Source organism: Charadrius vociferus, unplaced genomic scaffold, assembly GCF_000708025.1.
Source record: "Charadrius vociferus isolate BGI_N301 unplaced genomic scaffold, ASM70802v2 scaffold206, whole genome shotgun sequence".
Lineage (NCBI taxonomy): Eukaryota > Metazoa > Chordata > Aves > Charadriiformes > Charadriidae > Charadrius > Charadrius vociferus.
In genome coordinates this window covers 1454987-1469081 of record NW_009649137.1, presented here as the reverse complement: position 1 = coordinate 1469081, position 14095 = coordinate 1454987, and the positions used below count along the sequence as shown (strand labels likewise).

At 41.7% G+C, this 14095-nt stretch overlaps 1 protein-coding gene across 1 annotated transcript in view; it reads right to left on the bottom strand.

Annotated features, from left to right (window-relative positions):
• Nucleotides 1–3991: 3991 nt before the first annotated feature.
• The window catches only part of OTC (ornithine carbamoyltransferase), a 33399-nt gene continuing 23295 nt past the window's right edge, over nucleotides 3992–14095 (bottom strand). Inside the window, exons 6-10 of the mRNA XM_009888360.1 lie at nucleotides 8375–8497; nucleotides 7666–7719; nucleotides 7404–7553; nucleotides 6201–6338; nucleotides 3992–4182 (exon numbers count right to left, since the gene is read on the bottom strand). Of these exons, the coding sequence (XP_009886662.1) occupies nucleotides 4123–4182; nucleotides 6201–6338; nucleotides 7404–7553; nucleotides 7666–7719; nucleotides 8375–8497 (525 nt within the window). The 3' untranslated portion in view covers nucleotides 3992–4122. The remainder of the gene's footprint in view (nucleotides 4183–6200; nucleotides 6339–7403; nucleotides 7554–7665; nucleotides 7720–8374; nucleotides 8498–14095) is intronic.

The following is a 14095-nucleotide window of genomic DNA, read 5'->3' as shown; positions in this document are numbered from 1 at the left end:
CAAAACTAAGCTCAATATACTTCAGCTCAGCCATGAAAGCTCTCCCCAGACTGAACTATCAGCTCTGTGCATCGCTGAGACCTTCATGCCGCTCCTCCTCCCTCTCTCACAGAATTTGAAAGGCAGCAAAAAAATTTTGGCTAACTTACTGGCCTGTCTTATGAGGGGGAAAGATTAATTCAGTTCTGAAGGACTTCACACAACCAAACCTGGGTGCCTCCTTGATATTTCATTCATCTAATTATCCGTGGTTTTCCCTTTTAGCAACTCAGCTTCTCACAGGAGACTGCTTCTGCTACCAGACAATGAATAAACCTGCTGTAGATTTTTTTTCCATTGCCATTCCTGATGTAAGATGGTGCAAATAATGTATTTAATTCTGTTCAAGAATTTTTACTTCTCTTTGTTGCCTCCTGATTGTCCAGGCTGCCCACTCCATCCTTCCTAAGTTACTGTTCCTCATATTCTCAGCGATATTAATTATTTGTAAATTCTTTTTGCAGGCCTCTCACCGGCTGTAGTTACTGTGCTGTCTCTTAGCTTTGTAGTACACAGGGGAAAAAATGGTGTTCTTATACCTTGAGAAAATTATAGAGAACCATTTTGCCTCCTTTTCTCTACCAAATCACTAATTAATGTTAGATCACTTTCAGAAGATCATGTAAGGGCAACCAAAGAATCCCACCACTGCTGGTAATGAGCTGCAGAACAAGTGCTTACAGACTGTGTAAATGGCTAATAGGCAATACTGCATTTCTAACTCGAGGTATAATAATCCTCTAAAAGACCATGAAGATACCGAGGGAATGGATAGGGTGCCAAAGCACAAGGCCTAGAGCCATTTGAGATGCTGTGGGATGTCCTTGCTGGCCACCAGTTTCTGCCCTAAGTGCCCCATCAGTCCTGTGTCACATCTCCCAGGTCTGTGCAGATGTCTCCGAGACCCTCAGCTGTCTAAAATGACATTAGAAGAGTAACCTCTGTGCCCCTGATCCTCCCCCGAGGCCTCAGCTGGGATCAGACTTACCCTGGTTGTCTCAAAGCCAGATGTAGTACTAGTTTTGGAGCTGCAGATGGGCATTGGACACCAAAGTTAGCACGCATATACCCCCTTGGGACACAGCACAACCGCACTGCCTGTCTGTGTGTGAGGTCTGGACGCGGCTGAACATGCAGTAGCCCTCAATCAGCCCCACGGTGAGGAGACGCAGGGCGGGGGGCTCAGTCCTGCCTTTCTGCCTCTGAGCGGGTGATGGATTAGGCTGGCAGCCGCCCCTGTTGGTGCGTGGCCCTGGAGGGGGACCAGAACACAGCACTGCAAACACATGAAGGTGAGATATCGGAGCAGGGAGTTATTCAATGAGTCCGGTGTGGGTAAGACGTGATAGACACAAACTGCCCCAGGACCGTTCTCTAGGTCAAACAGAAGAGCGGGGCTTTTGGGGCAGGAAGGTCTAGGCTATCAGGAGCCAGGCAGGAGCCTCTCTGTAAAAAGACAGAGGAAACAATACCCTATCCTTCAAGTGCACTCAGCAACAAAAACAGCACTTCTACTGATTAAAGCATAATAAATGTAATGAAAAACACTGTAAGCTATTAGTGACTGCTACCTGTTACGCATTTGTTTTAAGCCCTTTGAATACTGATAACCATTTTTCCCCCTAGAAAGTCTTTCTAAATTATTGCCGTTTCCTTTACTGCATTTGCAGTCATCACTTGTAAATTCAAGAAATGAATTCATGAGGAGCCTGAATGGCATAATAATACTATCTTGCACGCTACCGCAGCTACCACCCGGCAATCCCGGGATGCTTAACCTGCGTGGGTGGATTGAGCCTTGCAGTGCTGTTCTGCTGCGCGGGGGGGCAGAGAAAGTCCCTTCAGGCAGAACAGAAACCCTTCAGGGCACCATATTTCTGGGTCCCTGGGGCAGAAACGTACATGCCGATTTGGTACCAACCCAACACCTCCAGGAAGTGTCAGATCTGCTCTGCGGATCTCCGCACCGCACGGACAGCCTGCACATGTTCGGTAAATCTGCCCCGCTGGGATGTGTCTGGCTCCCAGCACACAGCACACAAATTGGGAATTGCACGTGCAGGAATGTGCGGTACGTTCACTGCTTCCACACAATGGTCAGTCCCTCAGCACATGCGCATTAAGTCCACCCAGTACTCCTAAAAAGCATCAGAATAGCTGATGGTGTGAGCAGTTTGTGCAAGACAGAGCAAGGACTGTCATCCTTTGCCATATATGTTCGCAGAGGAATAGAACCCTGTGAAATTACCCGCCCTGGAAATGCTGGACTCCGTCGCTCACGTGCTACGCAGCAGATCTATGCATGTGTTTTAAAAATGTCAAGGAGATTCAGATGTCTGGCATCCTGCTCAGATTCCTGAGTATAAAAAGAGTCTGTGATAACCTAGATGCACATTAGCTCTAATCAGAGCACAGAGTAACAGATAATTGTTAATCTGTTCACCGTGAAACATTTAGCAAAGCAGCTCTGTTATAATAAATCTGCCTGACTTCACTGGTAGTACATTAATCAATACAATAAAACTGGTATTAATGTGTTTTTTACAAAAGGACTAGCAAAATTAGTCGTCTTACTTTCAGATAGCACAGCAATCAGGTCCATAAGGGTATCTACAATTCTGAGCACTTTGAACAGCTCACTGGCTCCAAGAGGACCAACCATACTTTCAAGCGCCTTTTGAACTGGAACCTAATACAACCAGAAATATACTGTATTGCATGCATTTTCCTCCACATACTAAATTGGGAAGTAAAACACTGATTTCCAGCACATACTCTATTTCTCCTTCATTGACGCAGCCAGATCTCTGCTGAAGTGTAAATGATCACTGAATTATTGAAACCCTTATAAAGTTGTAATGGAAAATGTTAATTTTAACAAGAGACACGCAAATGGCTGCAAAAACAATGAATCAATCATAAGTGGGTAGATAAACAAATGTATTTTTATTTTCGTTTCAGTGATCTGTGTGGCCCAGCATTGAACTCCAATTTTGAAAGGAATTAAATAATGTTTTGCAGCTGGTCAGAAAATGGAAACCCATTTGCAGAATTGTTAAAAAATCACAGACGTTGTTCCAGTATCACAGCAGGAAAAAAATCAACATATTCTTGAAACTAATTAGCAACAACAAAGAAGGTGTTTTTTAATAGTACTCAAAAGCTTTGCCTAAATTAAATGCACACATCCAGCCATCATAAAAACTACAAATGTCATGAATCTGTTTACTACCGAGAAGGATTAGGTGAAACACACACCATGTTACAGTGCCAGACAAAACGCAGCAAATCCTTTCTGCAAAGGAGCCGTATACAGTTCCATCATATGCTGCCCCTCACATTTGCTTAGAAAAAAAGAAAAAGAAAACTTGCTTCTTTAGCCAAAATTCTGTTTAGGGAGTGAAGGTATAGGGGAGATGGACAAAGAATGAACAGGTTCCTTCCAGCCATCTCTCTCTGCTGCATCCATCTCTGCGAAAGCTGCTCTATTCCAATTTTGCAGCAATATCCTCCTGTGCCAGCCCACAGGAATGTCATGGAGAAAGACCATGCTCACAAGGTCTCTATATTTCTGGTGTCAAACAGGAGTGGGATTTGGCGGTTGGCTGGAGAACAGAAAGAGGAGCCAGGGTGCCCAGGCAGCACAGGCAACCAAGGCAAACGGTAAAGCACTGCTTCTTTGCCCACACTCCCTGAGATCAGCCATTAAATGGGCAGGTTTAGGGAGCAGTTTATGTCTGTCATATGACACTATACAAGCTTCAACACAGCTATGTGTAGACTATACTGTGCCTGTGATGCTGGTAGAGCCAATCATTAAAGTACAACCTTGGAAAATTTTCAGTGATGCTGATCACTAGAGAGGACGGCCAACTTGGAGCATCGAGATGCAAAGCAGCTTTTGCAATGGCGTTTATTGTCTTGAACATTTTCTTGAATGCAATGCAATATTGCACAGCGAAATATACAGTTTTATTAAAGAATCCTTCATTGCCTTGATCCTTTCTGAAGAAGATCTATGTATTTGCGGACCAGAATATTCTGCCGATGAGGAATATTTTTCTCTTGGCAGGAATCCAAGCATCAAAATGTAGGCTTTTGTAGCTGTGGTGAGTAATCTGTCAGCAGGGAAACCATGACAGCCTAGAGGAGGAAGAAAAGAAAAAAATCCAATCACACTGGAAACAGATACTCCATAAAAATAAATAAGGGGAAAATATTTTCGAGCTCTGAAGTCTTGTGTTGAGAATTATTGCCCTGACAAAAACTGCACACTTAGATTTATTTGCTAGAATTTCTGATGATGAATCAGGAAAAGGGCTGAAAATTAGTTAGGATGGTCTGTTTTATAGCTGATAGGTTTTCTCAGTGCAGACAAAATACATAAATGGACAGCCTGGGAGAAATGCAGACAAAGCATGTTTAGCCCCACATGCTGAGGCCTTTTTTGGCGCATTATATTGTATCCTCAGCTACTGGTAGGAGACGCTGTACATCTGCAAACACCACATGGGCTTGCTTGTGGATTTCAGCAGAACTTCCATTAGCATCAGTGAGAGCCATACTAGGATAAGGAGTTTGAAGTTTATCCCAGTTTAGCTATGTTTTCTCTGGTAAAACATGCAGAATCCTCACTGAGGTTAATCGTGTGTCACCTACCCCTCCTGCCCTCCCTCAGCACCCCAACAAACCTACAGTATGGCTGTGACATCCAAGTAATGGGAATGGTGGTGACATAAAACACGGTGTTGTAGCAGCTCCGCCGTCCTCCCCACGCCTGCGTACGTAACAAGCCCTATGCTTGCTTGGTTTTGACGAGGCATTACCTGCTTCACACTGTTGTGATTTCTCAGCAATGTCTGACTGCAAATTGCTATTTTGGACCAGAACCGTATTTACAAGGGTTCTCTAGGGGTTGTGGCCTCGTTGCCTGGCCTTCCTGTCCCAGCAGTGTGACAGGCAGTCCCAGGCGCGTGCTGGGGACCTCGCAGACAGCTCTGCAGCCCCTCGCTGCTACCCGTGTCGTCGCTGCACGCAGCCCTGTTTGGAACCACAGCTGAGCAAATAATTTGTTTTTCAGTTTGCTGCCTGAGCTGGAAGTGGTAGAAAATAATATATAAACAAGACTTATGCATTTGCTATTTCTACAGCTTGATAAAATACAAATATGACATTTTTCTTACCCCCCCAAAAAATGTGCAGCTAGAATCCAGAGTAAAGGGTTTGTTTTCTTTTTTTAAAAAATAATATTTAAGGCAATTAGAAACATTGCAAAATTAAAATTAAAAATATGAGTACTTTTCAGAATTTTAAGGCCAAAACTATGAACTTAACACAAATTTGTTAATAATTTTGACAGTGTCCAAAATCTGAGTTTTTGGTAAATACAATCCTCAACCACTTATTCACTTGGAGCACATCTACAGTTGATCTGGGAGCTATGACAATGCGATTTCTGGGGGTTTTTTTACCTCTGAAAGTTTTCACTAGCTTTTGTCAACACGATGGTTCTAAAGCCGACAATAAATAACAGGCTACTGAGATCTGGCAGTAATTTTCTGAAATTCTAGGAATGCTGAGAGGGGAGTTATGGTTTATGTTAAATGCCAAATGTCTTCTCATGGTTCCCATGGATCACACGGTGTTACCCACACCATAACTTTTCTGGGTCCTTCAAAGTTTTGCTCTTGCAGCACTTTCTCAGGGAAAGTTCCCATTGGTGTCAGTGGCAGCTTTTCCTGAGAGAAAAGTGCAGAATCTCTAGTTTTAAGTGTTTGGGAAATTGTATTTTCTAAGACCAGTCCCTGGGACCTCAGCATTTAACATGTTTTAAAATTGAGCAGCTGAGTTAATCATTAAACCCAGTGATTTAAATTTCAAAAAAATATGGTTTATACTGTAGATTTCACTTAGTAATAAAAACTGGGTCAAGCAACAGCAGATTATCATCAAAATAGGTCACATTTGTGTCCAGAAGTATTTGTGCTACATACATATATATGTTGCTTATAGTCAAAATTGTGATGTGCTGTGGGGTGCATTTGAAACATATGTATTAACGTTTACTATTTATTGAGGAACCAAGCTGAATCCAAGCCTGTAGTATAAGGCAGAACAGAAGCTGACCCTAACCTCTAACTACTGTTATCTTATTTTTTTACCATAATTGTCCATTTTCTGTTTTCAGCCTCCTGGAAAACCAATGATCGTGGAGAATAAAATACTTCATCGTCAACTTCTTCAGGTTTTCTGGGTAGACAGTGTAAAAAAGTCCAGTTGGAAGCAGCAGATTTCGCAGTCTGTAGATCAAAAAGCATATAAAAATAAATATGTGAGGACATTCATAAAATCTTTAACTAGTAAGAAGGTTAACAAATTTTATATTAGCTTCCACTGTTGTCGCTTGGATGACGAACTCAGAAGAATTCCACTGACTTCAAAAGAATTCCTCATCTGTGAATAAGATGGGAATCTCCCCATTTAAGTCAGTAAGAGTTCAGTGCTGACTTCACAAAAGTCAAATACTTACTCATATTTCTCTGGCTTTAGTAGAGGAGTAAAAACTCCAGCGACCTAGCGGATCAATAAAGTGCAATCTTTATTTGAATGCCATACAGTAATATAATACTATTGATAATTGCAAGAAGAACATACTAAATCATGATTTAAAAGGCTATAATTTTTTCTTTTGATATTGACACTCATAATATATTGATCTAATACCAATGAACAATGAATTAAAGCATTTTAGGCCAGTTCAGAGACATACCCACCAACAGTATTTTGAGAACTTACTTATGTTAAAATACAGTCAATTAAACCAGTAATTCTACCAACAAGGAAAATGTCCTTTTTATCTTCGACAATTAATAGTTTATGACTTTACGTTTTCTCTAACTGATTTTGTGCTGATAAGCATTTTACCTAGATGATTTTAAAGACATATATGTAACGCTTTATTCATTGACAGATATAAACAAAATTGCCCCAAATGCTGCCCAGGCATTTAAGAGTTAATCTGTGAGCTGCTCATTCTCAATAAAATGTAAGGGACCATTTCTGGTAGCAAAGAGGAAATCCAAAGTTAGAAATAGTTTTTAGGTCATAAAGCAGTGAAGGGTCAGCTCTCCTGCACGTGTTCTGGAGTTAGAACTCATTGGAAAGTTCTGAAACAGGCCAAGCCATGTGATGTGTATAAGATAACTCAAATGTTATCTTTGTGAGTTTTTCAAGCTGGAGGGCGGTTTGCGTGTGGTTGTTCTACAGCCCCACTCAAAAAAAGACCAAACCCACGCTTTGCTGATGTTGATTCTTATAAATGCAAATTGTAAAAGCATCAACAAAATCTAAATCTCAATTTTTACCTGCATTGTAATCTGATAACCTTGAAATGCCTTTAGTCTTTCTTTCTTTTCCTCTTCTTGTCCCATACTTATCCATGTATCTGTAACTAAGACATTGGCACCATCTGCAGCTTCCAAAGGATCTGTTGTGAGAAGTAACTTGGTACCATACTAATGGGAATAAAATAAGGAAGATCAGGAAGACAAAGGAACTTCAAATTTGTTTGTAACAAAAATAAACTCTATTCAAACTACTCTACTAGGTTATTTCTTAGGCTCCTACCTCTTTGGAGTACTGTTCAGTTATTTTAGTTATTCTGAGGTCTGGTTCAAAGCCCTGCCAAAAGAGAGGATAGGTAACATATCGTGGAACATATATAAGATCTTTACTGATTATTAACACTAGTTAGAAAATACTGATTGAACCAATTGCCATGCAAACAAGAATGTCTTTCAGAATTGTAAAACTGGAGGAAATTATGTTGATTTTGTTGAAAGTTTTTTTTTGGAGATAAACTGGTGGAAAGTGTTCTGAGACAGTATGAAAAATATATTTCAACAGTTACAGAATGACATGCCTATACATAATTTAATTTTTTTGTTTATATTTTATATTGTATTACAATGCAGCATTCTAAAAAGCTGCATCAACAATCTAAACCAACCAAGATGCAACACTTCCACCAATTTGAAACAGCTTTCAAAATTTTTTTGGGGGGGAGAGGGCATTGGATGACTTTGTAACATTTTCTCAAATGGATTTATCATCTTCCGTGATTTATACTGCAGTCTTGAATTCCCCTCAGCCCTTCTGAAGTTGGACGCAGTAGAATTACTCCTGCTTTGCATCAAAACAACTGAATTGGGATTCTGAACCTTGGTTCTGGAAGCTGGCACTCAAGATACATGCAAGCACTACTGGCTGAGGCCAAGTGGCTGAGACAAAACCAGGCAACATTTGCGTTCCTTACTATGTGGCATGGCTTTCTTACCCTGGGAGTCGCAATACGCAGATGCATTCCCAGCTTTGCAGCACTCATCATGATGGAGTGGAGGACGTTGTTTCCATCCCCGATCCAGGTGATGGTAAGCCCCTTCAGCCCACCATAGTGCTCCTGCCAAATGAATCGGACAGCCCTGGGGTTATGTTCCAGGCGAGCTGAACAAGCTGATGCCCTAGGTAGGAGGGACTGATCAGACGGGTCTGGTGCAAAGAAAGCTGGCTACCTTCAAATGCTTGCTGCATGGAACCATACCTTTAATTGAACTTACTGCAGCTACAAAATGGTCAGGGCGGGAAAGCCCCCAGTGTCTTACATGAAGACCCAAGTGCTACAGCACCAGACACACAATAACTTTAGCATCAAAGCTGTACAGCCCCACGTTGGTGCTCATAAATATCAGTGAATGGTAGAAATTCTTAATTTAGAGGCAGTCCTAACGCCTAGGATAGCATTCCTTCCAGCTTTCTCCCAAATTGTGAAAATATCCCTATTCAGGTTTGCTCTGGCTTGGTTGTCTCTAGACCATGTTCCCTGTGACCACAGCAGTGGCCATGCCCTTAGAGTGCATTTTAACCGTCACAGCTGTACAGGACAGCAAAGAGCAATACTTTGAAAGCAGCTGTGTCACTCACGGCTTGCAGGGATTGCTCTCTCTTGTGCACTGAAAGAATACAGTGATTTTTTTAAAGTGTGGATTACCCAAACTTGAAATAGCATTACAGCATTAACTGTAGCTTTGCCTGATGGCACTTACGGCCTGTACATGTGCAGCTACTCTGGCCCTCAGCCACCGGCAGATAAGGCCTAAGGAGGAACAAGAGGAACAAGAGTTTCATATTTCCTGAGCAGTACAATTTGAGGCCCTATAGCAAGCCTTGTTTTAAATATGCATGTTTATAGGTACTTAAGTTGATAATGGAAAGTTTGTAAAGACATAAACAAATACTTCTATATGCCTGCTTTGTACAGCTCCACCTCATGACTTGAAAGACTAACGACACGATGAAGAACCTTTTATTCCCAGTTCAAAACGGGGCCATGCTGGAATTGCATTGTAGTAGCTGGAAGCCAGACAGTGTTTCAACGCTTTGTGTGACATGATTCAATGCTTGTCAGAGAGGATAAGCAGCCACAATGTAGAGCTGTACTAACTGGCAACCTTGCAAGCAATCGCAGCAAAGATGCCAAAAGTCTGAAGAGGAAAAGGGCTGGGACTACCCCATCTTCTCCTGGCAGCAGCTTCTCCTAAACAAATAGTTGTGAAGTTGTTCCAGGACAACGTTATTGGCATTTCTGCTAGTGACCACAATTTTGAGTCAAAAATAGTAGCACTTGAAATACTGAATGACATTAAAATGTCACTGAAATCTAAACCTAATAGAGTCCTAGGCTGCCTACAGTTTAAGGGCTAAAACTATTGTATTGTAAAACTACGGCTTTTTCAGTTGAAGTTTGTTAGCAGCAGGCTCCTTGGCAGAGGAGGTTTGATGCAAAGGCATTTACAGGAGAGGAAATCAGGACATTGTGGACATGGAAGTTCCTTCAGTGTAACAGCTCTGCAGGTCTCTGAGGATCTTTCAAAGTCCGTCCACATCTCCTAGCAATGGTGCTCCTAGGAGAAGGCCAAACTAAAGCAGTTATTTCAAGGGGTTGTTTCCAGCTAGGGCTTAGTGATAGCTGAGATGTGAACCCACAGCCAGGAGTAAATGAGACAGCCCTGAGTTCTTTTGATCTTACTGTTTAAAAATAGACATTGTAGCCTGTAATGCTCACAGCACTGACTAGTGAGTCACAAATACACTGCTTGTTAAATAACTTCCACCTTATTACCAGCTGCTACTCTGCATTAAAAGAAGCACAGTGCATACTAAATACTTTTCTCTGTTTTCCCAAGCTACTAGCTGTTACAGGTAAAATACAAAGTACGGGAGATGTCTGTATAATGACTCTCCATATGCACTGCAAATTGCAAAGCCACATCTGCAGTGACTACTGTATAGAGTGGTCACAGCTGAGCTAATCTGAATGAAGATGTTTAGCTAATGGAAGAAGTCATAGACAAGGCAGAATCAAGCTGTGTGTGTGCTAGTGGAGCCTATTTTATATCCTGTGCTAAGCTTTATGCTGCCACTGGTATGCTGCTGCTGTAACTCAAACCTCTTCATCTGAAGCCAGCTCACTATGACTGTGACTATACTGTGACTTCATCCATCCTCAGCTTCCAGGAAAGATGACATGATTGTGTTGGTCAGAACCAGAAAGCTTCAAGGCAATACAAAAGCTAATGTATATGAGACATAGATATTTCCCCCCCTTATTTTACAGTGTATGATTATACAACTGCACAGAAAAAAGTCCTGCTAAAAGTGTTTTGCCACAATGGTAGCACTCGAGGTTTAACCAGAATCTTTACAATACACGCTGATCACCTGAGCCTCTGAAGTTATTTTTCTCCTTACATCTCTCCCCAACTTTTCCAAACTCTGTTATATTGATGCAGGCTTTTTACCTGCTTGGGTGTTCCCCAGTTTCTCTTTACATTTGGAACCTGACTTCAAAATATTTATACTCTTAGTAAAGCTATACAAAAAATAACATATTTAGAAAGTCTAGAGCCCTTCTCCCTGATGAATGCCTCTTTGGCAAACTAGTGATTGCTGCTGTAGTGCCACAAAACTTGGCTTTGCTATTCTCATGAAAATGTCTGCTAAGTAATTAATGTCAAGTTTACAGTCAACTTTCTCATCCTCATGCTGCTTTTACAATATGTCATTCTGTTCTTATCCATGGTTGCAGTGTATCAGTGTACCAAACTCTGGGAAAAAATAAGCTTGCTCAGTGATTTAGCACTGTTGTATGTTTAGAGAGGGCTGGCTTAACTAATTAGGGACCTTTGTGTCTGCCTCTGCCTGGACTTGCTTCCAGCTAGGCTGAAACTCTGACGCCATTATAGATTACTTCTGAAACGTTTGACCACAACAGTCATAACAGCCCTCAACAAAAACAAGCTTTCAAATAATGAATCAATAATCTGTCAAAATTTAAAACGGAAAGCAGGGGACAAGTCAAAGCTTTAGCCCTTTGGGAGACAGTGCAATCCAGTAAGTGCAGTGCAATCCAGTAAGTGGGTGAACTTGGATCTACCAGCTCCCAAACTGAGCTGAAGGCAGGTGCTGGGCCACTTACCTTTCTTACTCCCACATTGGCTTTTGCCAAGGTTATTGAAACAGTATATTCTAGACGATCAGTCCAGATCTTAGTTGGGATTTCTAATTGTTAGAATAATGATGATGATGAGGATGGTGATGAATTTGAAGACTACAATAATTTGAGCTCTTTGGGTCACACATAAAGGAGAAGTTGAGAATGTATGGCAGTCCTCCCTCTTCAAGCTGGGCAACACTGTAATTTGTTATGCTATTTAAAAAGGAACCACTGATATATTTCATATGCCACCCATTTCTTTCTGAAAAAGAAATTTCCCTTCAGACCAGTGACATAAAAAGCTAGTGGCATATGGATCCACTCTAATTACCAGTCTGGCCATCCTGCAGTCAGCTACAAGTTATCTGATTTGGTCAGTGACATTAATATCAATTGAATCAATGTCAATACCCGGTTCATCCCTGGAATACAAATTGTGTGATGCTGCCCTCCAGCCAAGCTTTGCAGAGCAGAAGTTGTGAGCCAGGAGACTGAGAGGCACCGGGTGGCTGTTACATGCCTTCAGCACAGAGAGAGAAGTAAGGTGGCTCTGCGTGTACACAATACCAGCACACAAACTCACAGTCTTTGAAGGCCAAATCCCCAGACCCTCAAAATCAGGTTGCGTAATGTTTACAACCATTTCTAGTGGGTTATAACTCAAGAGCAAACTCAGCTCGACCTAACTTTTAAGAAAGAGGGTAGCACATATGCTAAGAAAAACATCCATCTTGGCATAATAGAAGGCATTAGCCTTGACCGCAGTATTAAAGGGCAGAGCCAGTTCAGACGTCAAAGCTATGAGGGGCTCTTCTCTCAGGAAGAAGACACTGGGCAAGAGGATGTTGAACCTGAAGAATCTCACCCCAGTATTCATGACAGGAGCACACTTTGTCATCTGACAAGAACACCCTGAGTACAGAACGAGAACTGACAGCCCTGAAAATAAACCAGCTGCATTGTTTGGGGAATGCAACAGACTTTACTAAAATAACCACACTAAAATGTATCTGTGAAAAGGGAATCAGAAGCCATAAGCAAGAAGACATTCTGACAAAATAAACCAGGAAATTAGGCAGTTTCAGACCAAAGAGAAAGTGCTCAAAGAGGATTCAAGAAGGCACATGACAAAGTTAATAGGATTTAGAAACTGGAAGAATAAAAATGTGCTAAGCGTGACAAGGGCCAGAGTGCATGTAGTGCTCCACTGGCAAATGCAGCAGGAGAAAAAAGAAGAGAAAAAAAAAGTACATTTTGAGTATGTAATGACAGCAAGGAGGAGCAGACCCAGGCAGAAAATATGTACAGAGATAAGGAAGAGACATTTTTAAAGAGAAATAAGTGGCACAAAATCTATGGTTACATTTAAATATAAGGCTAGCAGTGTGTGCCACTATTGTCGTTTGCATGTATGTTTAAATCAAATAAATTGTCTTTGCATGGCAAGAAAGCAGTCCAAATCTTATATATGAACTTTCCACTCATTTAAACAATCAGTGGTACTATTCAACATCCCTATATTAATCTTCTTGCAGGCAGTACACAGATAACATCTCTCTACCCTGCTGAAAATCCCACAGGAAGTTTTATTGTGGTAAGTGTCCTGGTTTGAGGTAAAACAGAACCAATTTTCTGTTCAGTAATTTTACTTTGCAGCTAAGCCTCTTCTAACTACTGAAATTAACAGCATATTTTGCAGACACTGTTTGCTCTCTCAGAGTGACAAGACCTATGTCTGTAGCTGATGCCCAGGCATGGTATGCAGAGAGGCTCTTGCTTATACATACTGCTACAACAGCCAAGGGCAGATAACTTTGTTATTTGGCCGTTGGAGGGTCGGAAGTGGAAAAGCATAGAGGGGTCCCACCTGTGGGGAGGAGTGGACAGGACAGGTGACCTAAAACTGACCAACAGGGTATTCCATCCCATCTGCCTCATGCTCAGTATAAAAGCTGAGCGATCAAAGGGTCAGCCCTCTTTCTTCAATGGCTGAAATCTGAGGAGGACTCTGTCTGTTCATCTGCCTTTGATCCCGATCCATGCATTCCTGAATCCAGTTCTGGAATTCAGTTCCGGTCCATCACTGCCCAGTCTGGGAGTTCCCCAGTGCCAGCCCATGACGTGATTGTCATCCTGGGAGCTTGATATGGTTTTGTATATATTTCATTATTTTCTTTTTATTTTATTATTAATATTTCGTTAAAGTAGTTTAGTTCCTTCTAAACTCATAAGCGTCTCTCTCTCTCCCCCACCTTTCCTTGAAGAGAGAGGTGGGGGAGAGCATCTATTACTCACTTCAATGGCCGGTCCAGCCCAAACCACCACAGGTAAGTAACAACTAGACCCCGGGGCTCACACTTCATCAAGTGTTAATCCTACTTCTGTGACCTGGTAAAGTGCATTATAGGATTAAAATGCCATTTTATTGCATGCTTCTGGCTGTTAGACCGGTCTTCTTCACCTCAGTGTACAGCGCAGAGAGGAAAAAAGGCAGAAAGGGAAAGA